Source organism: Phascolarctos cinereus, unplaced genomic scaffold, assembly GCF_003287225.1.
Source record: "Phascolarctos cinereus isolate Bilbo 61053 unplaced genomic scaffold, phaCin_HiC Scaffold_9;HRSCAF=440, whole genome shotgun sequence".
Lineage (NCBI taxonomy): Eukaryota > Metazoa > Chordata > Mammalia > Diprotodontia > Phascolarctidae > Phascolarctos > Phascolarctos cinereus.
Window position 1 is genome coordinate 192,681,028 of NW_027556402.1, and position 26,921 is coordinate 192,707,948.

Sequence of the window (26,921 nt, forward strand, 5' to 3'; positions counted from 1 at the left end):
TTTGACTTGAAGCAAATATAATAATTAATCAAGAATTTTGTCCCTTTGCAGAAATAATGCTGCTAAATTTCTGTGTGACCTTGGGTAGGTCACTGCCCTTCTCTAAGCACGTAAGATAAGATGATCAGACTCAGTTTTTAAGTTCCTTCTAACTCAGACATTCTACAATTGTATTGAATGAATTCTACCATTATTTCTGTTTCCATATGAAGTGATTGCCAGTTTGACAGTTTTGCTATCGGAAGCAAAGAAGATAGATGATGTCTCTTAAAAGACATATCTAGGCAATTGAAATTGCAAGCTGCACGTTTCCTCAGGAAATTGCGCTTACATGGCAGCATTCCATGAATCAGATTCTGATATTTGCTATGTTTTGCTCTGAGATACTCTGTATGATATGAAGTTGGATAATAGAAGTTGTAGCAGCTCGTATGTATTAGATCCTCTGCTTTGTAAGGTGGTGGAGTTGACCTCTTCTGTGGCCAGTAGAATCATGGAGGTGTCAACCCTTTGAACCACATAATCTGGATTGGAAGGAGCCATCAGATCCATCTAGCTCAACCTGAGCCAGTACAAGAATACACTCTACAACACTGTTAAGAAGTAGTCTTTCTGCTCTCATTTAAATACTTCTTATAGCTGAGGAACACAATATCTCTCATGGCAGTCCTTTCCATTTAGGGAATTATTAATAGTTTTGTTTTGTTTTCTTACAGTGAGCTTAATTCTGTTTCTGCAAATACCCCCATTACTCCTAGTTCCGCCTTCTGGGGCCAAGTAGAAGTCTGCTTTGTTATTCTCATGATAACCCTCTAAAAAACAGCCATCCATCCTCACCCAATGTGGGATGGCTCCTTGGAGGAGGAGGGATAGTGGGAGGGGGAGGGGATTTAAGTGATTTCACAACAGGTATTAATCAAAGTACATATTTTTAAATCTTCATCCCCCTTTCCATCCTCCCCCCAACAAGTCTTTTCTTCTCCAGGCTAAGCATCCCCAGTTCTGTCAATCATACCTTGTTTCAAAGTCTGTCACCATCCTGGAAGCTCTCCAACTTGTCAATAGAAGGGAAGGGCTGGCCCTGTGATTTCATGCTACAGGGAACTCCTCACATAGAGTGAGGAAACTCCCTCTGCTAATGAGCTCAATGCCCTCTCCCCAATTTATAATCTTAGAGAATGAGAGATGAAATGACTTGCCCAGAGAGACAGGATTTTAATCCCTGGCTTCCTTTCCACTAGGACACACATGTTGCCAATGTCCTTCCAAAAAGGAACTCTGTTCCCAAAGGAAATGAGCATAGTGGGCTTCCTTTGGGCCTAATGAGACCGGAGCTAAAAGAAAACATAGGAAGTTAGAACACAGAAGGATAAAATTGGAGCAGACCGTCCATACTAGATGTCATCTCAGTAAAAGTGAGTCTGATGAAATGCTTCTTAGAGTTGGATGGATACTTACAAATGACACTTCTAGGAGGATATCAGACGTGGTTAACCAAATGGCGTGCATGTTTAATATTTTGCTGCACCTGGCACATAGAAAGTGCTTAATAAGTGTTGTTGATTGATCAATTGTAAATATTCATGGTCTTTTTTAACGGTGTTAAGTGGCAGTGCAGAACAGGATTATAATTTAGTTGTATACTTATAGCTGATATGATGTTAATCCAATGAGAATTCATTATAGACTATATTCCCCAATGAAGGATGAAAAGACATAAGCATTTATTAAGTGCTTACTATGTGCCAGGCATTGTACTTACCATTGGCATTAAAAATACAAGCAAAAAGAAAAATAATTCCTGCCCTCAGGGAGCTTATATTCTAATTGGGGAAAAAATACAAAAAAAAAAAGAGAGAGAGAGAGGGAGAGAGCTGAAAGTGAGGGGAGGTTGTAATAATGGTACTCAATATAGAAGCATGGTTTGGAAGTCCAGAAAGTCAGGAATGGGTCTAGAGGGAGAACAAGAGCAGGCTGGCTTGGGCCCTTTCTCAAAATGGAGGCTCTAGAAGGACCTCTCCAATGAGAGAAGGATTGGAAGACTAGGGGAATGGACCTTGAAGAGTGATATCTCAAGATGACCATGGAAGCAGGGATGGTAGGCTTTACTGGGATGAGAAGGTTCTAGGTACTAAGAGAAGTTCCAAGAAGAACTAGCAGGAGGAGGAGCATGATTCTGAAATTCAGAAAGTTAGAATAGGGCTAATAGGGGGAAAGGCCCTATGTTGGATGAAAACTGGACTAAAAGTCCAATTCTAGTCTTGGCTCTAACACTAACTGCCATGTGATTGAGGAACCTATTTATCTGCAAAATCAAGATTGATTTAGCTGATATCTAAGGCACCTTCCAATTCTAGCATTTTCTTTCAAGATCCTGTCTAGCTCTAATAGTCTGTGTTCTCAAGTCCCTTCTTTTTTTTTTTTTGGCCTTTTCTTTAGTATTTCATTTTTCCCCAGTTACATGTAAAAACACTTTTTAACATGTATTTTAAAACTTTGAGCTCCAAATTCTCCCTTCCTCCTTCCCCACCCCCACCCCCAATTGAGAAGGCAAGCAACTTGATATAGGTTATGCATGTGTAGTCATGCAAAACATATCTGTAATAGTCATGTTGTAAGTCTCAAGTCCCTTCTGACTTGAAATATCCCTGCTTTCTTTTCAAAGGTTCCTTCCAATTCTGAAAACGTTCTATAATTCTAAATTGTCTGCATACAGAAGGTGAATGTGGCCTTCCCAAATCAAAATGGAGAGAAAACATGAAATGCCAACAGTAATCTTTGACCAATTGTCTTTTGAACCAGGTAACCTGGGCTCTCAGCTGGTGGAATACAAAGAAGAAATGTATATCACATCTGACTGTGGAAATACTTGGCGTCAGGTAAGAAAGCAGAAAAGGTGACTAACAGTTGTCCTTCTTTGGTGCATGCAAGTTCTGTACATCTGGGAAAGTGTGTGCGTGTGTGTGTGTGTGTGTGTGTGTGTGTGTGTGTGTGTGATATTCCTCAAACTACTCATTTGCTGTCTGAAAGATGCAAAGACTCATTTCTTATTCCTTCAATGATGAAAACTCCGTAAAGCTAAGTCCTTTTTGACAGGAGTATTGGTGTCACGTGTTGGCCAACTAGCACATCACCCGAGTGAAAATTATTCTGTTGGGTATACACCTTACTTTAGAATGTCCAGAGCTCCTTTGAATTGCGTCCCATATAGGATCACAGAATGTTCAGTTCAAGACCCCTGTTCAGAAGACTGTGTGGGTTTGCTTGCCCATCCAAAAGATAAGGGCTTAGTTCTCTAAGTCAGGCCTCACAACTCATAGAATTTAGAGCCAGAAGGGATCCCTAGTTCAACTCCTTCACTTCACAGATGAAGAAACTGAGGCTCAGATGACTTGCCCAAAGCCACACAGGTAGTAATTGCAGAGCCAAGATTTTCACACAGGTGCCCTGATTCTGAATCCAATGCCCTTTCACTGTACTCATACTTCTCTGAGTATGGTCTGGGGGCACAGTGTGGAGTCCCTGAGACCCTGTGAGGTCAAAACTATTTTCATAATAATACTATGATGTTTAAAAAGTTTGAGGCATAGTTACTGGGTAATTAATCATTTTCTTGATAATTCTAGCGTTTTATTATTAAAAGAAGTCAGTGGTGCTCTCAAATGCCAATGATACCTCATGGCGGTAGGTGTTCCTGAGGGCAGTAATCAACTCTTAACTGGTTAACAACTAATGGGAGAGAATGAATATTACAGTGAGGAGCTGGGCTATATTACATGAGGGTCTTGAGAAGATACTGAGCATCCAAGTCTTGGTCAAAGAGATATTAATTTCCATATTGCCCTTCTGACAAAAGGGAGAATCCACATTTTCCCAGACCTGTTTGAGTAAACACAGTAAGCAGGAATCCAACCATTCGCCTAAACTTAGAATTTTTTTACTGTCTTTGATCTTAGATTGGGTAAGTCTTTCCCCAAGATTTCCCACACTGGTTGATTTCTGGATGAGAAAGTAGAAAAGGGGAAAAAACCTTGGTCCTGATCAGTAATTAGTTATTAAACATAAGAGAGAAATAATCCTTTCTCACAATGCTAATATAATAACTTTCATAAAAATACTGAGATGTTTTAATTTCTAATACAGCATACATAATCAAAAAAGTGAGGTCTTCAATATTTTTTAAGATTGCAAAGAGGTCCTGAGACAAAAAATCTGAGAAATGCTGCATCATACCCTTAACTATCTCCCATTTCCATTCTCACATGCCTATTTCTGAGAGCCCTTTGCACCTTCTAATTTACTTCCTCTGATATGCTGTGGGTTGAAAGCCAATTGCTACTGGTAACCCCCAAAACAGAGTTTGTTTTAAGAAAGGGACAAACAATTTAGGCTGTGTGTCCACATTTTAATTTCTCTCTCACAAGCTGTCAACATGCATTGCATGGGAGTTACAGTCCAGAACTGGCTCAATTTGGGGATTAGGGGTACAGAGTTATATATATATATATATATATATATATATATATATATCCTTCAAAGAGTAGTTGTTCCCAAGGGATGCCAATCAACTCTGATTGGTCAGCACATTAGGAGGTGGGCTATATTAAAATGAGGATCTTGAGAAGGTGATTTAGATCACTTAATCTTGGTACAATACCTTTTCAACAGGGGCTGACATCATCCAGCCAGCATTCTACCTCTTGACAGAGGAAATACCTCTTCTATAAGAGCACCACCCTCCCCCCCACAACCAGCCCAGACCACTCCCAATCTTGGGCTATCTCTAGGTAGAAGAATCTGTCTCCACCCAAGCCTGAGCAGAACACAATGGAGCTTCCATACCTTTAATTAAATAATCTCATTATCAGTAATGTCCTTCTGAAGAACTTTGGAAGAAAGGGGCTGATAGGGGAAGTTCTGAGTATAAAAATCATTTTAACACTAGTCTTATGAGGATTTGTATGTTGACTATACAGGATCATTGAACCCCCCACTAAAATTTTCCTCCAATGCTCCAAAGAAGAGTAGAGGCCAGCTGGGAGGCTCAAAGGCTATTACAATGGAGCACGAATTCTGGTGGTGGTTGTTGTTCAATTGTTTCAATTGTGTCTGACTCTCTGTGACTCCATTTGGGATATTCTTGGCAAAGATACTGGAGTGATTTTCCATTTCCTTCTTCAGCTCATTTTACAGCTGAAAAAACTGAGGCAGATAGGGTAAAGGGACTTGCCCAGGGTCACACAGCTAGTAAGTGTTTGAGGTCAGATTTGAATTCAGGAAGATGAGTCTCTTAGCTGCTCCCATGAGTTCTAGTAGGTGTTATTAAGTTAAAAAGGCTTCAGATGTGTATATAGTATTGAAATATGTGCGTACCTTGTCTCATGACTAGCTTAGCTAAGAGTTCCCTGGATGGTAGGCCATGATTATTCTAGGGCCAGGAAAGTGCCAACTCCCTGAAAAGGTAAATGGACATTGTTCTAAATTGTCTCCCCTACCACATGATCCAGTCAATGCCCCACAGAGGATACTGGATTGAGGCAAGGAAGAGCAGGAATAGCAACAACACTGCTCCCCTGCCCTTCCTCCCAGACGAGTAACCCCAAGCCAGCAGCTGCTCCTCTACAGCATTCATATGTCTCATAAAAAAGAGACATTGCCAGATTTTATCATAACATGGTAGTTTTGGGGGGCCCATTTGCCCACATGAGAGTGTACTCTGTTTTGCCATGCTCTGGTTAATAACTGAAACTTTAGTTCTTTGGAAGCCCCACGATTTATTGATGGGGGGTGGGGAGGCTCTTTACTAATGTAGATCACAGCTCCACCACTGCTTGATGGAGGGGCTTCATGGGCTGGTGGAGCCAAAACAATTTGTCACCTGGAAGCTAATATTTTGGCAGCCAGCCTCTCCATGGTTAGCTAGGCTGGTTCTCCGTTAAGAGACCTACAATCTATCACCAGCCCACACTTGAGGCCTTTTCAGCTGGATAGGACCTGCTAGAGTGTATATTGGATTGAATTCAAGTTTAAAAAATGCCATTTATTAAGTGCCTAGTACATTTAAGTTCTTAGTTATCCCCTGGGGATACAAATCAAATAAATCACAGCCTCTTCTCCCACAGAGCTTAAAGTCTGTTGGGGGACTTGAACAGATATACAAATAACTCTGCTACAAACCTATGCATGATCTTTTAATTTAATTCAACAGACATTTACTAAGTGTATGCAGTGTAGAGAGATGTGTTCAGCTTTGGGAAGAGAAAATGTATAGGAAATTAGTATGGTGTGATGGGAACAGTATGAATGTTGGAGACATGAGTTCCAGTCATAGTTCTGATTCTTGAGAACTGTAGAATCCTGAGCAAGTCAATTTTGCTTCTTATGAACCTCATCTGTAAAAGAGGGTTCAAGGATGCCCATACTGAACACTTCATCAGTGTATAGAGTGGAAAGCATTTTGTCAATTCAATGTGATTCTACAAACCCTTAAGCAGGTAGAATGATATGTTGGGCAGTAGGATCATAAAGAGCAAAATGAAACAGTTCCTAGTATTGGAGGTTTACATTCTAGCTTAAAACACCATAGTCAGGTGAAACATTATGAAGTCAAACATAGTCATGCAACCTTTTATTTGCTAGGGCAGGGGTCACCAAACTATTGCCCAAGGGCCAAAGTGGGTACTAGAACACAGAACTTAGAATGTCACAACTGGAAAGGACCTCTAATATCATCAAAAATAGAGGCCTAAACTCAAGTTGCTTGCCTGTTTTAAGTGTAGAGCACCCATCTATCTCTACTGTTACAATCAAAGTCTTTTTTGTTCTCTTTATAAGGAGACTAGAAACAAGGACAGATAGTTCATCACAGAACCCAATACTCTTGTGTAATCTTTCAGCATCCTCATCACCAGATCTATGCTCATGCATAGTTCTAGGTAGTATGATTTCAGGCTCATCAAATGCCAGAAAAAATACAAGGGTGGTATAGCGGAAAGAGCATTGGATTAGGAATCGGGTAACCTGCTTCATGTCTAGGATCTGAGGTTGACTTAGTGGATGAACTTGAGCAGGTGACTCATTATAATAGAGTGGATGTACTCAATCCCTAATCCTCTCCTTTACATCTGAGGAAATGAGGCCCAGAAAGGTAAAATAAATGACCCAAGATTAAACAGGCTGTTAAGTAGTAGACATGGGATTTAAGCTAAGGTTCTCTGACTCTGTGTCCAATTAATTAATCAGTCAAGTATTGATTATCAAGAATTTACCAAGTGCTTACTACGTGTAAGGGACTATGCTAGGCACTGGGGATACAAGTAGAAAAGATGAGCCATTACCTACTTACCTTAGTGGAAGAGATGAGCACATATAAACATATATACAGCATAAATATATAGTGAATATAATACAAATATATATATCAAGTAGTTACCTATGAGGTAGTTGAGGAAGGAAAGCACCTAAAGTTGGGGAGACCAGAAAAGACTTTATACAAAAAATGGTGCTTAAGTTATATCTTAAAGGATGAGAGGTACTCTGTGAGGCAGCCTTTCTACTTAACACTACCTCCATATTTATCTATGGCTCCCCTTTACCTGGGAGCTGCTACTGACATACATCTCAACCCAAAATGCCTTCCTGAAACAAACTGCCTTGATTATTCAAACAATTCTGACCAGTAAACCCACCCACCACTTCTTTGCTTGGAAAAAAAAAATGCCAACCCAAATGAGTTCTTGGGTGAGACAGATGTGCCCACAGCATTTGCATTTAGAGAAGCACTTACATTAATGATTTGAGATCCGCCTACTAACACCAGCCATAATTTTCCATCAGACACTGCCTCTTGGTCCCTCATTAACCAGATGAAAAATGAAAAGTGGCTTTGGGTAAACTTCTTTTAATTAAAACCTTCATGGGGACTGTAAGAGAACTTATTAAATCTTCTTAGCAATCCTACCCACCCACACCTCTAATAACAAAATAGATACCCCAAAACTCTGGGGGCACGCCCACATTGTTCATTCCCTGATTAAAAATGAATTCATTGTCTTTTGTTGTGCTTGGGTTTTGTTTTGTTTTGTTTTGAGGCAGAAGTGTTTTATTTTGGAAGTTCCATTTACTAACCCAAATGTCAGCAGGATTCCAACATCTCACAAAGGAGTGAGAATTTGACAGTACAGTGCAAAGGAAAGAACACTGGGCCCAGAATTGAGAGGCTCCAGTTCGAGATCTAGCTCTGACTCTTACTCTGTGCCTTGGGGCACATCCCTTTACTTCACAGGTAGGTTCTACATTGACATAGTAGAAAGAATGCTGGATTGAGAATCAGGAGACCTAAGTTCAAATCCCAGCTCTGTCACAAACAAGTTACTAACCTCTCTGGACCTCAATGTCTTTCTTTGTAAATGAGGGGACTGGACTAATGGCCTCAAAGGTTCCTTCCAGCTCTAAGTGTGTGATATATACTTAAAGTACATTATGAATGGGATAATCTTATAAAAATGTCAGCCACTATTGCTACCAAAATCAAAATAATAGTCACAAGCTAGAAAAAAGGCATATGGTGTGCTGGAGAAAGCACTGTCATAAAACTTAGGTTTGAACATCCTGCTCTGCTTCCTGTGCCCCACGTAACCTTTTCTCTGGCCCTCAGTCTCCTCATCTATAAAATGGAGGGGAAGGGGGATTAGATGATGGTTCAAGTCCCTTCCAGCTCTAAATCCACGGCCTAAATCTAAACCCATGCTCCATAAAGTTCCTTCCAACTGTAAATCCTTTCTATGGCACATTGAACCGATGAGTCCCCGGTATTGATTTGAGCTGGCTGCGTCCTTCCTGTATATGTCTCAGACTGATAGAGGAAAATGGAGATGTAATTGCCACTCTGCTTGGACAGCAGCGAGGCTAACAGCAATAAAGATAAGCAAACATACAGGGAGCCTTGAAATTGGCTGGCATTGGAATACGATAACGTAGACAATGGAATAGAAGATGTATGTCTGCTAGCTGGAAACAACAGAGTAAGTAAGAACACATAACATTCCAACAGAGGGGAATAGCCAGGTGCTAAATAGATATAAAAATCTTGGGGATAGGAGTATAAATGAGATGGAAAGGTAGATGGGAAATAAAGGAAATATTTTATACTGGAGTAGCAGTCCCAGACTAAGTAGCTTCCCTGTGTCTGGTCATTTCTGCATCTTTTGTTGATGTTGTGATACTGAAGTATGGTGGAAAGAGCCCAGGAGTTGGGGTCAGCAGACTTGGGTTGGACTTCCAGTTCACTCATTGAGCAGCTCTTATTCACATTGAGCAAATCACTACAACATAGTCTTTGATTTGCCGATATCTCAGACATCATGGAATACAACTTGTACCTGATTAGGAATGCCCTCCATCTTATCCCTACTAAGTGATCATCTAGCCTATGTTTGAAGATTTCCAGTGGTCAAGTATGTGTGTGTGTGTATTTACGTATGTATATGTATATACACGTGTGTGTGTGTGTGTATGTGGTACAATGGACAGAGCACTTTTGAATTGTGGTGCTAGAGAAGACCTTTGAGCATCCCTCAGACAGCAAGGAGATCAAATCAGTCAATACTTAAAGAAATTAATTCGGACTATTCACTGGCAGGTCAAATACTGAAGCTAAAGCTTAAATGCTTTGGCCACATGAGAAGACAGGACTCATTGGAAAAGACCCTGAGGTTGGAAAGATTGAAGGTGAAAGGAAAAGGGGACAGTAGAGGATGAGATGGATAGATAGTGTCATGGAAGCTACAAGCATGAATTTGGACAGACTTGGAGAGACAGTGGAGGATAAAAAGGCCTGGTGTGCTGTGGTCTATGGGGTCAAAAAGAGTGGGGCATGACTGAATGACACAACAACGGCATAGAGAACTTGGGCTTAAAGCCACAAAGACCTGAGTTCAAATCCAGCTTCAAACACTTGCCAGCTGTGTGACCAGCAAGTCATTTAACCTCTGTTTGCCTCACTTCTTCATCTGTAAAATGGAGATAATAATAGCACCTACCTCCCAGGTTTGTTGTGAGGAATAACTGTGAAGTACTTGGTGTAAGTAGTATATAAATATTAGCTATTATTATTATATGTATATATAAACAGCTTTGCAAACTGTAAAGTCCTGTATAAGTGTAAGCCAGTGTTATAAACTATAATGTGCTATGTAAATTAAGATATTATTATTATTATTATTATTATTATTATTATTATTATTATTATTATTACAAGACATGGGCAGTCATTTTGACTGTCATTAATTCAGTGGAACCTTGGGCAATGGAACCTTCCTTGTTGAGGGCCTCATTTTTGTCTTTGCTGTGTTTAAATGGTGGGTTTGGACAAGGTGATCTCTGATTTCCTTCCAGTTCTGTCATTCTGGTGTGGTTTTGGGGTCCAGGGGTCCTGGACCCCAAAATCAACACGAAGGTTCTGCCCAAAAGAATTTGACCCAAGCCTTCTTTCAGCCAAAGACAAGGTTTATTAGACCTCTCTCACATTGGGCAGACTCTTAAGGAGTCTGAATATTAGTAACCTATTGGCTAGATTATAAGAATCCCAACCAGTGGCTAGATTTTAGGAATCTGAGCAATGGCTAGATTATAAGAATCCCAGCATCTTAATGGAGACAAGGTGGACCTTATATACAGAAAGACTGTGGGAGGGACCTAAGAGTGGCCAGTAAACTGGGGTGAAGTAAGACCTGGACCTCCTGGCCAAGGGAGAATGGAGCCTAACTAGGATTAAGGGTGGGAAATGGCCAGGGGCCATACACAGGTAGGTAAAACAAAGGAAGGCCAGGCTAGGTTAAAAGTAACAGAATTGGGAGATTGGGTGTAGCCACAAGAAAAGGCCAGTTGATGGGATTATAGCCAGAGATTTGGCCAAGTGGAAAGGTCCAGGGTTTTTCCTTTCTGGAGTCTAGATCCCAACCCCATCAATTCTAATAGTCAATGGTCCCTTGCTGCTGTGATAACCTTAGAGCATAGGCGTGTACACACACACACACACAACACACACACACACACACACACATACACGCAGCATTAAAAACGTGAAAGATAAGACATGTTTCTCCTAAGCTTGGAGTTTGGGATCTAGACTGCATTTACTAGGGGAAAAAAAGAGAGGGGACAGTCACAATAATTTAAATGTGTGAAGCGCTTTATGGTTACAGAACCCTTTTATAATCGTTATACATTTGATCATCTCTCCAACACCAGAGACAGCCTAGATGAATGGGAAGCACGTGGGACCTGAATTCAGAAGAGTTCCTTATGGGATGAGAATCCCATCTCTGACACTTGCTGACCCTATCACCCTTGACAAGTCACTCCAACTCTTTGAGCCTCAGTTTCCTCTGCAATATGGGGATAATAATGTTCCTATTATCCCCCTTATGGTCTTTTAAATTTTTATTGATGCTTTTTGTCTTTATATCTTTGTCATTTTCAAATATATCATTCTCCCCACCTTCTCACACCCTACAGCAAGTCTTCCTTTGTAATAAACAAAAATATTTAAGCAAAACCAACCATTAGTGACTAACTCCGTCTGCAACATTCAACACTCATAGTCTCCCATTTCTCCAAGGAGAGGAGAGCACATACAGGTCGTTTCAAGGAAAGTGCTTTGTAAATCTTTGATTACTATCAAATGGTGGAAGGTTTGGGATGGGTTGTGGTTTTCATTTTTAATTCCCATTTTTCAGGTCAAGAGGTAGAAGGCCCAGAGATTAAAGGACTTGCCTCAGGCCACATATCAAATCTATGGCAGAGCAAGTACTTGAACCCTGGACTCCTGATCCCTAATCCAGTGTTTTTCCCATTATACCACACTGATTCACTGTATAAATAATCATTCTTCTGTTACATTGCTAAATCTTATTGGCATTTGAAATTAGTCTCCTGAATTTCCGAAAGGAAATGCTTCTGTCTCAAAATAAAGGTTGAAGTAAGGAATAAATGATGTGCCTGTTTCCTCAAAGTAAAGGATTTGCAGCTGGAAGGGACTTTCAGGGTCATCCTCTCCATTTTCCAGATGGAGTAACAAACTGACTCCCAGAGAGCAGTAAGTGACAGAGACAGAATTTGAACCCAGGTCCTTTGACCCCAAATACATTGTTCTTCCAATTATGTTGCCCGCTACCATTGATTTCCTTTTCCCTTTCCCCCTTTCATTACAATCAATTGTCAAGCCCTGTTAATCTTGTCTTTGCAAGAATTCCTTTCTAGAATCTGTCTCCTTATTCAGGAGAATTTGTTACTCACAGCCGGACTTTTGCAATTGTCTCTTAACCAGTCTCCCTTACTTTTATTTTGATGATGGATTTATCTCCCTAAAATATGGGGGTGATCATGTCACTCCCCTTCCTAAAATCTTCATTAGCTCCTTCTCCTCTTTTCTCACCTTCAGAAAACTGGCAGACCTGCCCATTCTTCATGGAGCACACCCTTCACACCTTCCCCACTCTTCTCCATTCACATCACCAACAACCTCATTTGAGATGTCATCTCTTGTACAACTTCAAATTGAGGTCTCCCTCCTCCAGTGTCTCCATGCTGCATGTGCCACCCTATTGGGCTTTTCATTCGTTTGCTTAAAAAATTGTATTGGCTCCCTAGTACTTCGAAGATAGAGGTTTTGTTTCCTTAGGTTAGCACTCACTTCACCTCTGTCTGCCTCAGTTTTCTCATCTGTAGTACAGGGATGATAAGGGCAATGCCTACCTTCCAGGGTTAGGATAAAATGAGATGGTGTTTGCAGAGCCTTTGCAAACCTTAATATGCTATAAAAATACTAGCTCTTGTTTTTATTCAAAACTTGCCTTATTCTGGCTCCAGTTGTCTCTTCCAGATTTATCTCCTGCTATTTCTTCCCCCAACTGCTTGCCTCAGACAAGCTAGGATTGTACTTGTTTGCTCTGATTTTCCTATAAATAGACCTTACTTTTGACTTTCCCGGGCCTCTAACCTGTTATTCTCATGAGACTATCTGTCATAAATGCCCTTCCCATGACCTCTCCATCAGTCTCATTGCTAGACTCATCTTGGACCTCACCTCCTCTGTGGATCCTTCTCTGATTGCCCCAGGCAATAGTCACCCCTGCCCCTTCTGAACCCTTATATTTATTTCCTTAGTGACCTTAGGTGAGATATTTTTACCCCCGGGCCTCAGTTTCCTCATCTTTAAAGTGAAAGAGATCCTTCACATCTCTAACACTGTTCTATGTTCTAAGGTTCTTTATATTTCTGACTTATATGTTCTCTATTCTAAGATCTCTTTCAGCCTTAAATCTCAAAATTACATAATCCTGTATCACCAGTCATTTGGCAATGAATTACATACTGAATTAATTGTTTGTTTTTTAATTAAAAATGTTAAGGACCTACTACATACATTGCCTTGTAAGGCTCCTCTCACATCTTGAACTTTTGTTTACATCTTCGATGGCTTTTTGGAGTAAGAAAACCTGCCTACCCCTACCCCCATCCACAAGAGGTTTCCTCTTAGGAACATTTCTGACCAGAGCTGCTCTTTTCTGGCTTGCCTCTGGAATGCTAGAATCCTGACTGGCTACTATTGCAGAGAAGATATAAAGGATGCTCATTAATTTAATGACTTTATTGTTTGGTTCATTAGAACTGATCTCACCTGATAAAGGTATCAAGGCTAAAGTATCTTGTTAGGTACTTTAAGTGGATCAATAAACCCCCTTCCTTGCCCAAATAACTTACGCAGGTAATAAATAACAACACTGGGAGGATTTGAACCTAGGTCCTCTGATGCCACAGGGAGCTAGTACATAGATTGGTCTTGGAGTCAGGAGAACCTGAGTTCAAATCTAGCCTCAGATACTAGCTGTGTGACTCTGGTCAAGTCACTTCACCCTGTTTGCTTCGGTTTCCTCATCTGTAAAATGAGGTGGAGAAGAAAATGGCAAACCACTGTAGTATCTTTGCTGAGAAAACCCAAATGGGGTCATGAAGAGTCGGACATGACTGAAGTGACTGAACAGCCACCACCTCTGATGCCAGCGCCAGTGTTCTTTCCCTGTGCCACGCCAAAGAGAAGCTTGCTGAAGGTCTCCTCTAGCATGAAGTGATAGAATTCCAGAGCAGGAGTTGTGGCTCATTTCTCTTTGCTCCTTCCCACCCAAGGGCAGAGTACAGGGCTCTCTGCTCACAGTAGGCACTTAATAAATGTTGGTTGCTTCAATTTCACTGCTCCCAGGCCCAGGGCCGGGAAAGTAGAGCCATGAATCAGTATTGTTTTCCTTAATGGATCTGGCTGCATTTTACAGTGTCTGTCAGTGTGTAGATACTCGGGGAAAATCATACTAACAACAGAAAGGCATGAAGGGAAAATTCTCCCCTATGTGCTATTAGTTCCATTTAGTGCAGTGATTTGTCCTCCACAAGCATTATCTTCACCTACTCATTCCAAATATACAGGGATTTGATTGACAGACCTTTTTTCAGTGGGGATGGCTCTGCTCCCATAGTAGCCTCAGGCATTTTGGTTACCTCGATTTAGGAAGCTCTCCAACAACTACTGGTTCATCTCGAGGGCTTCATGACCCCTCAAGCAATTGTATGATTTAAAGCTGAGAGCAATCTTAGAAATCTTCTACCCCAAACCCCTTATTTTCAGTTGAGGAAAATGAGGCCCAGAGGTTAAAGACCTGCCCAGGGTCACAATATTGCTAAGTAGCCAAGCTGAGATTTAAATTCAGATCGTCTGGAACCACACAATACCAGTGCTTAGTTCAATTCGATAAATGTTTATTAAGTGGCTACTGTGTGCTAGGAAAAGAAAGTCCCTGCCCACACAGAGCTTACAGTCTAATGGAGAAGACCACTTGAAAACAAATAGATACAAAATAAGCTATAGAAAAGATGAATAGGAACTAATTATTAGAGGGAAGGACCTGAAATGGGTTGGGGAAGGTTTCCTCTAGGAGGTGGGATTTTAGTTGGACTTAAAGGAAACCAGAGAGGTCAGTAGGAGGAACAGAGCAGGCAGAGCATTCCAGATATGGTGGACAGCCAGGGAAAATTCCCTGAGCAGAGAGATGGTGTGTCTTGCTGGAGGAACAGCCAGGAGACCAGTGTCACTGGATCAAATATATGTTCTGGGGATTGGAGAGGATAAGGTGTTAGAAGAATGTAAAGTTAGGAGGGTGGTACGCAATGGGAATCCACTGGAGTTTATTGAATAGTGCTTGCTGGGAGGTAGAGAACAGTTGAGGGTCCCAAGTCCCCAGGGACCCTTCCCTGGAGCATCAGGCACTCCAATCCTCACTCTTCCCCAGCTCCTTGACCAGCTAGACCTTTGGAATATCTGGTTCTACCAAGAAAGCTGATTGAGACAGAGACAAAAGCCTTCCTTCTCATTAGGACAATGTGATATGATTAAAAAAAAAAGAATTCATCTGAAATCAGGAGACTGACTACCTTTGAGTCTTAGCTCTAGCTATGAAACCTTAGGCAAATCACTCAACTTTTCTGGATCTTAGTTTTCTCATCTGTCAAATAGGGATACTGATACTTGGACTAAATAATAATAAAGCTGTTGTGAGGCTCAAAGGAAATAATGCATTTATGTATTTCTAAAGTATAATGTTGTCATATCTATCAGATTGGCTAACATGACAAAATAGGAAAATGATAAATGTTAGTGAAGATGTGGGAAAATCGGAACACTAATGCATTGTTGGTAGAGTTGTGAACTGATCCAACCATTTTGGAGAGCAATCTGGAATTATGCCTAAAGGGCTATAAAAATGTGAATACCCTTTGACCCAGCAATACAACTTCTAGGTCTCTCTCTCAAAGAGATCATAAAAATGGGAAAAGGACCCATGCGCACAAAAATATTTATAGCACTTCTTTTTGTGGTGGCCAAGAATTGGAAATTGAAGAGATGCCCATCAATTGAGGAATGGCTGAACAAGTTGTGGTATATGAATGTAATGGAATATTATTGTTCCATAAGAAATGATGAGCAGGCAGACTTCAGAAAAACCTGGAAAGACTTACATGAACTGATGCTAAGTGAGATGAGCAGAACTAGGAGAACATTGTACACAGTAATAGCCACATTGTCCGATGACCTACTTTGACAGATTTACCTCTTCTTAGCAATGCAAGGATGTAATACAACTCCAGAAGACTTATGATGGAAAATGCTATTCACATCCAGAAAAAAAAAACTGTGGGATCTGAATGCAGATCAAAGCACACTATTTGCTCTCTCACTCTCACTCTCTTTTTCTTTTGTTTCTTCTTTCTTGTGGTTCCTCCCATTGGTTCTAATTCTTTTTTGCTACATGACTAATGTAAAAATATGCTTAATATTGATGCATATGTAGAGCCTATATCAGATTGCATGTTGTCTTGGAGTTGGAGGAGGGGAGGGAGAAGGGAGAAAATGTGGAGCTCAAAATCATATGGAAGTGGATGTTGAAAACCAAAAATAAATTCATTAATATTTTTAAAAAAATAAAATGTAACATTGGAGAAGGAAATGGCAAAGCACTCCAATACCTTTGCCAAGAAAACCCCAACTGGAGTCATGAAGAGTTGTATGTGACTGAAAATGACTGAACAAGAAAACAACAAAGCATAATTATAGTAATAGGCGAGAGCACTGGACTTGGAAAGAAGATTTCTATTTGAATCCTGCCTCAGACACTTGCTAGTTGTGTGTCATTGGGCAAGTTTCCTCATCTATGAAATAGGAATAACAGCAGCACCTACTTCACAGGTTTTGTGAAGATGAAAATGCAGATTATTTGCAATCTTAAATATAAACTATTATTAGTGTTGTTCTGTGCAACAATAGCTTACAAGTTATTGTCATTTCCCCAATTCAACAAAGACTTAATTGCAATTATAAAGCTTTACTAGGGGGAAATAAAACAGAGGACACAGACAGCAAAGGCAAGACTAACAGGACTTGGCAAATGACAATAAATGGGAAGGAGTTAGACAACTGGTCAGAAAGAGATTACAGGGGATCCTTTACTGGGACTGGGTTCAGGACCCAGTTGCATAGCCTACTTCATTCCAGATCACAGTTTCAGGGAAAAGAGGAGCAGTAGCACTTGTGGTGATGGGGGAACAGGGATCCTAGTCACAGTTACAGGGTGGAACTCTAAATATAGCATCTTGAAAAACCTGAAGTTTGGAACAGTGCCTTCTCTGTCCTGAGAGCAGAGTCCAATTTTAACATGAAGGAAAAAGTCAAGAAATAATCTAGGGAAATGAGCAAACAACAACAACAACAGCAAAAAAGAACCTACCATAAACAACTATGGAGATAGGGAAGATCAAGACACAAACTCAGAAGAAGATGACATCAAAATAGCTACAAGCAAAGCCTTAAAGAAAAAAAAATGAATTGGCCACAAGCTCAACAAGAATTCCTGGAAGAGCTCAAAAAGGATTTTAAGAATCAAATAAGACAGGTAGAGGAAAAATTGGAAAATAAGTTAGAATGATGCAAGAAAATTTTGAAAAGAGGGTCAAGAACTTGATAAAACACACACACACACACACACACACACACATACTGAATAAAATAACACCTTAAAAAACAGAATTGGCCAAATGGAAAAAAAGAGGTACAAAAACTCATTAAAGAAAAGAATTCCTTAAAAATTAGAATTGGGCCAGTGGAAGCTGACTCCCTGAAACATCAGGAAACCAAAAACAAAGTCAAAATAATGAAAAAAGAGAAGAAAATGTGTAATATCTCATTGGAAAAACAATTAATCTGGAAAATGGATTGAGGAGACATAATTTAAGAATTATTGAACTACCAGAAAGCCATGATGAAAAAAAAAAAGCCTAGACATCACTTTTCCAAAAATTATCAAGGAAAACTGCCCAGATATCCTAGAATCAGAGGGTAAAATAGAAATATAAGGAATCCACTGATCACTTCTTGAAAGAGATCCCAAAAATGTCATCATCAAATTCCAAAGCTCCCATGTCAAGGAGAAAATATTGTAGATAGCTAGAAAGAAAAAAAATTAAATAGCATGGAACTACAATCAGGAATTACACAAGATTTAGCAGCTTCCACATTAAAGGATTAGAGAGCTTGGAATATGATTTTCTGGAGGGCAAACGAAACTGAGTATAATTCTTGGATTATAATAATGGATATTTAATAAAGTAGAGGACTTCCAAGCATTCCCAATGAAAAGACCAGAGCTAAATAGGAAATTTGACTTTCAAATACAAGACTCAAGAGACAGATAAAAAGGTAAACATGAAACAAAATCATAAAGGACACAATAAGGTTAAACTTTTTACATTTCTGTATGGGGAGATGATACTTGTAACTCCTGAGAACTTTATTATTCTTAGGGAAGTTAGAAGGAATATATATATATATACACAGAAGGCATGAGTGTGAGTTGCTTCTGATGGGATGATGTCAAAAGAGATTAAGGTATAAGAAAGCAGGATGCATTGGGAGAAGGGGGAAGGGAGAGGGAAAATGGGCAAAATTATCTCACATAAAAGAGACACAAAAGGAAGAGGTTTTACGTTAAAGAGAAATTGGGTAGGGGAAGATGATGGGCAATGCTTAATTGACTTAAAGAGGAAAGAACAACATACCCAACAGGGAAGCAGGTGGGGAAGGGGTGGCACTGATAGAAGGGAGAGTTGATTAAGGGAGGCAGTGTTCAAAAACAAAACAGACTTTTGAAGAGGAACTTGAGGAGAGAGAGAGAGAGAGAGAGAGAGAGAGAGAGAGAGAGAGAGAGAGAGAGAGAGAGAGAAATAAGAGTGAAATAGGATGAAGGGAAATGCAGAGTTAGTAATCATAATTATGAATGTGAATGGGATAAACTCACCCATGTAATGGAAACAGAGAGCAGAATGCATTCAAAATCAGAATCCAACAATACCTTGTTTACAAAATAACACTTGAAACAGAGAAACAAACACAGAGTAAAAACCAAGTAGCTAGAGCAGAATCTATTATGCTTCAGCTGAGGTAAAAAAAAAAAAAGACAGGTGTTGCAATCATAATCTCAAACAAAGCAAAAGTAAAAACAGACCTAATTAAAAGAGATAAGGGAAGCTACATTTTGCTAAGAGTATTATAGACATTGAAATAATATCCACACCAAACACATATGTACCATATTGTGAAGCATCCACATTCTTAGAGGAAAAGTTAAATGAATTGCAGGAGGAAATAGACAGCAAAATTATGCAAATGGGGAACCTCAAATTTCCTCTCTTAGAACTAGATAAATCTAGCCATAAAATAAACAAGAAATAAGTTAAGGAGATAAATAGAATTTTATAAAAGTTAGAAATAATAGACCTCCAGAGAAAATTGAGTGGGAATAGAAAGGAATGTGCCTTTTTCACAGCTGTATCATGCACCTTCACAAAATTTGGCATTGTTTTAGGGCATAAAAACCTCATGTACAATGCAGAAAAAGAAAATTTTTTCACAGGCATCCTCTTCAGACCATAATGCAATAAAAATTACATTTAATAAAGGTTTCTGGAACCATAGATTAAAAATGAGTTAGCAACTAAATATTCTAATCCTAAGAAATTAGTAGATGAAAGAACAAATCATAGGGACAATAAATGATTTAGATAAAGAAAATTACAACAGTGATACAACATATCAATATTTATAGGAAAATTATCAACATAATTGGCCATATCAATAGCAAAAACAACAAAAATCATATGTTCATACCAATAAATTCAGAAAAGGGTTTAGACAAAATACAATACTCATTTTTGTTAAAAATACTGGAAACCATAGGAACAAATGGAGCTTTCCTTAAAACAGTAAGTAGCATCTATCTAAAACCATCAGCAAGCTTTATCTGTAAAGGCTAGAAGCCTTTCCAATAACATCAAGGGTAAAGCAAGGATGCCCATTATTACCACTATTGTTCAATATAGTACTGGAAATGTCAGTTATAGCAATAAGAGAAGAAAAAAGAATTGGAGGAATTAGAATAGGCAGTGAGGAAACAAAACTATTACTCTTTGAAGATATGATGGTATACTTAAAGAATCCTAGAGAATCAACTTAAAAACTAGTTGAAATAATTAACAACTTTAGCAAAGTTGCAGTATATAAAATAAACCCTCACAAATCATCAGTATTTCTATATATTACCAACAAAGTTCAGCAAGAGATAAAAAGGGATGTTTCATTTAAAATAACTGCAGACAATATAAAATATTTGGGAGTCTAGCTGCCAAGACAGACCCAGCAACTATAGGAGCGCAATTATAAGACACTTTTCACACAAATAAAGTTAAATCTAAACAACTGGAAACATATTAATTATTCAAGCGTAGGTTCAGTAATCATAATAAAAATTCTATCTGAATTAATTTCCTTATTCAGTGCCATATCTATCAACTACCAAAGGATGATTTTTATAGAGCTATTAAAAACCAATAATAAAATTCATTTGGGAGAATAAATGGTCAAGAATATCAAGGAAATCAATGAAAAAAAATGTGAAGGAAAGTGGTTTAGCAGCACCAGATCTCAAACTGTATTACAAAGCAGTAATCATGAAAACAATCTGGTATTGGCTAAGAAATAGAAAAATTGATCAGCAGAATAGATTAGGTACATAATACACAGTAGTAAATGGCAATAGTAATCTAGTGTTTGATAAACCCAAAGATCCAAGCTTTTGGGACAAGTAGTCACTATTCAACCAAAATTGCTGGAAAAACTGGAAAGCAGTTTAGCAGAAACTATGTATAGACCAACATCTCACACCATATATTTAGATAAAGTCAAAATGGCTACATGATTTAGGCATAAAGGATCATATTACAAGCAAATTAAGGGAGCATGGAAAATTTTACCTTTCAGATCTATGAATAAGGAAATATTTGTGGCCAAACAAGAGATAGAGGCTGGGAAGTAAAATAGATTATTTTGATTACATTCAATTAAAAAGAGTTTGCACAAGCAAAACCAATGCAGCCAATTTGGAAGGAAAACAGAAAATCAGGGAGAAGGGAGATTTACAGTGAGTTTCTCTGATAAAGACCTCATTTCTCAAATATATAGAGAACTGAGTAAAATTTATAAGAATATAAGTCATTCTCCAATTGACAAATGACTAAAAATGGGAATGGGCAGTTTTTGGAAGAAGAAATCAAAACTCTCTATAGTCATATGAAAATTGTTCTAAATCACTATCAGAGAAATGCAAATTATAACAACTCTGAGGTACTTCTTCACACATATCAGATTGCCTAATATGACAGTAGAAGAAAATGACAAAGGTTTGGAGGATATGTGGAAAAATTGGGACTTTAATGCACCACTATTGGTGGACTTGTAAATTGATCCACCCATTCTAGAGAGCAAATTGTAACTATTTGCCAAAGGGCTATCAAATTGTGCATATCCTTTCATCCAGCAATATCACTGCTAAGTCTGCATCCCAAAAAGATCAAAGAGAAAGAAAGGACCTATATGTATAAAAATATTCATAGCATTTCTTTTTGTAGTGGTGAAAAAATTGGAAATTGAGGCGATGCCCATCAATTGGGGAATGGCTGAACAAGAGGTAGTATATGATTGTAATGGAATACTATTATGCTATAAGAAATGATGAGCAGGATGGTTTCAGAAAAACCTAGGAAGACTTAGACAAGCTGATTTAAAGTAAAGTGAGCAGAAACAAGGATATTTTACACTGTAGCAAAAGCATACCAATGATCACATGTGAAAGATTTAGCTATTCTGATCAATGCAATGATCCAAGACAATTCCAAAGGAGTTTTGATGAAAAATGCTTTCCATCTCCAGAAAAATAATGAATGAAGTATGAATTCATATTGAAGCATACTTTTTTCACTTTATTTTTCTTGATTTTTTTTGCAACATGTCTAATATGGAAATATTTTGCATGATTTCACATGTATAATTGATATCACACTTATTGCTTTCACAATTGGTGGGGGAGAACTGAGACAGAAAATTCAGAACCCAAATTTTAAAAAAAAATGAATGTCAAAAATAAAGGGCATTGAGAAGTAATGCAGAATAATCCTGCAAAGGTAGGTTGGAACTAGACTGTGGAATGGCTTAAATGTCCAGCTTAGCAATTTTTAAAAATTTTATCCTATAGGTAATAAGTAGTACTGAAAGTCTTTTGAGAAACAGAATGACACAGTCAAATCTATACCTTAGAAAAAATATTTTAGTAGCTGTTTGGAGGGAGGTTTAGAAAGGTGGGAGGTGGAGAGACCAGTTGGAAAGTCATTCCAGCAGTTCAGGCTTGAACTTGCTCGTTGACCATAGAAATTGAGAGGACTGGACAAATATAAATAATAATATGGAATTATCTAGCACAGTACTTGTCAACTGAGCGGGTGTGAGAGTCAGGGAGAGGAAAGGGACAAAGACAACTCAAGATTTCAAGCTTTGGTGACTATAGGATAATAAGGGATTCATTCCTAGAAAGGGTTAAGTTGTAAACACAGGAAGCCATATGAGACTGTATGGCTGCTACACTGGAAGCATGGAGAGGCTTGGATTAGATGACTTGAGATCATTTTCTACCCTGATGGCAATGAACAATCAGTCTGGAGTACATTAACCTGTGCTTATAAAGTCAGAGCACCAACTCTGGAGCTGAACTGTTCTCATAAATATACAACCATGACACATGGAAATTCTAGTTTAAAAAAAAAAAGCCTTGTGCCACACACATGCATCACTTACCCCAAATCTCAGAGCTAATCAGCACTACACTTGCCAGAGGAGAGACTTGAACTCAGGTCCTACCAACTTCAAGGCTGGATCTCTACTATTAACCACACTGCCTTCTCCATCTTTTCTTAGCCTCTATTACTGTTCTTTTCAAAAGGAGACATTGTCCTTTCTTTGAAACTCTAATTATAGAGTAAAAGATCTAGAAAGGGAAAGAACCTCAGAGTTTCACCCCATATTTTATAGAAGAGGAAATTAGCATCCCTCCTCCCCCCATTAAATAATTTGCCCAAAGTCACAAAACTTAGTAAGTAGCAGAGCCAGAATTCAAACTGTGGCCTCCTGACTCCACGTTCAATGTGCTTTCTATTGAACAATGAAGCCTCCCTAATTGTTAGGGATCTCTCACACATAGGTAGCTGATTTCACTCAACCACTCATGACAAATGCCCTTTACTTTCCATGCCTTCCAACACACCTTAGTCACATCCAGACATACGAAATAAAGAGGTGTTCTCGGAGTCTCAAGGCCTTGCTCTTGTCCACTTGCGCCTTGTTTCCCAACTGATTTGTTCATTCAATATATATTTACTAAGTCTAGATTATGTGCCACAGGTCTAAGATACAAGTGCAAAGAGCGAAATAATTCCAGCTCTCAAGATGTTTGCCTTCTATTAATAGGAAACAGCATGAAATTAGGAAATGAAGCACTAAATATATGCAATTTCTGGAAGGCGGGCACTAGAAACTGAGAAGTGCAGAATAGGCTTTCTATAGGAAAAACCTTTGAAGGCAGATGGAAATTCCAAAAGGTAGACATTAGGAGGGAAAATACTTCAGACAAAGATAAGGCAAGGCATGGAAAGTTTTGTTTCAGACATGTTAAGTTTGAGATGTCTATAGAACACGCAATTGGAATGAACAGCAGGCAGTCTATGATGTGTGACCGATATCAGGAGACAAACTAGGTTTAGATATATAGATCTGTGAATGACTGACAAAGAAATTTTAATTTTACTCATAGGAAACTGTTGAAAACACCAACTGAGAGAATATTGTTGAGTTGTTTCAGATGTGTCCAATTTTCCATGACTCCATTTGGGGTTTTCTTGGCAAAGATACTAGAGTCATTTGCCATTTCCTCTAGCTCATTTTACATATGAGGAACTGCGGCAAACAGGATTAAGTGACTTAGCCAGGGGTCGCACAGCTACTAAGTGTCTGAGGCAAGATTTGAACTCACGAGTGGAAGACTTCCAGATTCCAAACCCAGTGCTCTAGCCACTGTACCACCTAGAAAAAGAAAAGAGCAGGGCCCAGGAGAGAGCCTTGGGATACACAGATGATGAATGAGCAAAAGAAAGATAGGAATAGGACCAGGAGAGAACAATGTCGCAAGAACCAAAAAAAGGAGAAATTATCCAGGAGAAGTCAATTATATCAAATACTGCAGAGAGTTGGAGAATGATGAAGACTGAGGAGAGGACATGAAATTAGGCAATTAAAAGATCATTGATATCTTTGGAAAGAACAGATTCAGTTGAGTAATGAGGTTAGAAGCCATATTATAGATGCTTCAGAAAAGAGATGGAGGAAAGGGCAATAGGGACACCAGGTGATGATGGATGCCTGTGTGGCCTTTTCCAACCTCCCTGCACTGCAGTTTCCTCATCTTTAAAATGAGGGGATTGGCCTAGATGGACTGTTGGATACCTTCTGGTTCTAGACCTAAGATCTTATCTTATGCCTCTATGAAAAAAGTGTAGATAGCTTTGTTTTTTCTCTTACCCTTCCTTGGCTTTAGAAACCCTGCCTCAGGAATCTAATACAGACTCTGTTTCAAGGATATGCGTATTCACATCTCTCCTCTGGATATGGAAACCACTCAAAAGGTCTGTAAACAGATGGACCTCTCTATACTCACTCCCCAGTGATTATTGCATACTCTACAGCTACTCTATCCTTCATTCCCTCACACGTGATCACATGTAATATTTTATTTACTCTATATTTCTCTAAGGTCCATTGTAAACAGACCTAGGTCCTGATCCACATATTGATTAACCACTCTACAATGCCATCACAGCTATATTTAATGGTCAAATCAATACTCAGTGGACAGCATCAACCACCAATTGTCATTACTACCCTCCTCAAATTGCTTAGTGTTTCATAATATATATATATATATATATATATATATATATATTATATATATATATATATATATATATATGTGTGTGTGTGTGTGTGTGTGTGTATATATATATATATATATTTTCACATTTACTTTTCCATGTACATATTTTTATTTCTTCTAGTATAATGGAGACACCTTGAGAGTAAGGGGATGGTATCCTGTTGGTTTCTGTTTCCCCAGCATCACCTGTCACGTCACAGTCTGGGACATCATAGTTGTTTCATTGTTGTTGAATAGTATACATTCAGTTATTTCTGTTGTCTGACTCTGTGATCTCATTTGGAGTTTCCTTGGCAAAGATTCTGGAGTGGTTTGCCATTTCCTTCTCCTGCTCATTTTACAGATGAGAGAACTGAGGCAAACAGGGTTAAATGACTTGCCCAGGGTGACACAGCTGGTAAGTGTGTGGGGTTAGATTTGAACTTAGGAAGATTAGTCTTCCTGACTCCAGACCCAGCGCTCTATCTACTGTGCCACCTACCTACCTTCTCCAAATTGCTTCATTAATGCTTGTCAAATTGAATTGATTCAAATTGAACTGAATCAAAGAAGTATCCTCATGCGCCCTTAGGTAGGAGAGATCATTCATATTTGTTGACAGCTACTTATATTTCTTCTCTTTCCTGCACAGTTGTCTACTTTCACCCCTGGGATTCTCAACTTTAACTATCTGAAACAAACTTAAAATTCAATATAAAACAACATCCAATTAGCATTTCCCTCCATTTCCTCACATTCCAGCCTGGAAATATCCCAGGAGTTTCTGAATTTTTTTTCATCCGCTGTTTTGTCCAAAAGTGTTCCCATACATATAGCTTAGTTTGGATAAACATCTGTTTGAATGAAACCAGCTGAACAGCAAGTTTATTTTTGCTCCACTTAGCACTAATCTAGCATCCAAATCTCTGGTGAACTGTGCTGCAACTGGATTTGATGGTACTGCTGCCTTTCTGATTCAAGGATCTTCACTGAAGCCAGAAAAAATGGAAGTAAATTGGACAGATGAAATTCAATACAAGCAACACCACAAAAAACCCTGCCCCATTTTTTTCCCTTTTCCTTTTCAAATATCTCATTAAGGAAGACATGAAACAGTGAAATTCAGCCCATTCGTATTTGGGATCTCTCTCGTTTTTTTTACACCGTTATTCTGATTGCCTTGTCTTTCAAAATTGTGTTCACATGGTGTGCCTCTCTTAGTGAGACTAACACTGAATATTTATAATAACTCACATAACTAAAGTACTTCTGACTTATATCAATTCCTTTCCTCTAAACTACTTTGCAAGGGAGGCAAGTCAAAGATTCTTATCCCTGCTTTAAAGATAAGAAATTGAAATACTGAGAAGTAGAGGGACTTATCCAAGATTACATAGCTAGTAAGTGGTGGAGGCAGAGACACAAACCTGGGTCTTTTAACTCCAGTGTTCTGTCATGCTGCCTGTAAGTGAGAGGTAGTGTGGTCTAATAGAGAGAACACGAGGTTTGTCTTTGCTGAAGTGTCTAACACAGAGCCTTTTAATAGAAGGGTTAGTGAATGAAAGATTCATATCACACACTCCAAAGAAACCAAGCCTCAGACATTTACTAGCTTTGTGACCATAGGCAAGTCACTTAACTTCTGTTTTCCTCAGTTTCCTCACCTATAAAATGGGGATAATAATAGCACTTACTTTACAGGGCTGTTGTGAAGATCAAATGCGATAATATTTGTAAAGTGCTTAATATACTGTCTGTCATACGGTTGGCACTTAATGAGTACTTATTCCCTTCCCACATCCATTCTCTCTACTCTACGTGCCCTCACTTTTCTCTCTCTACTCATATCTATGAGAACAGAATTTTTAAGATATTATTATAAAGGAAGGCTTATTCATCATAATCATAGGATCATATCAAGAAGAGTCCTTAGAAAGTCATCTAATCTGACCCCCCACTTTACAGATAAGG

At 38.8% G+C, this 26,921-nt stretch overlaps 1 protein-coding gene across 5 annotated transcripts in view; it reads left to right on the top strand.

Annotated features, from left to right (window-relative positions):
- SORCS2 (sortilin related VPS10 domain containing receptor 2) overlaps nt 1-26,921 on the top strand; it is a 1,236,053-nt gene that overhangs the window by 1,104,460 nt on the left and 104,672 nt on the right. For all 5 annotated transcript variants that reach the window (XM_020992124.2, XM_020992120.2, XM_020992121.2 and 2 more), the window contains exon 12: nt 2,803-2,879. In XM_020992124.2, the coding sequence (XP_020847783.1) occupies nt 2,803-2,879 (77 nt within the window). The remainder of the gene's footprint in view (nt 1-2,802; nt 2,880-26,921) is intronic.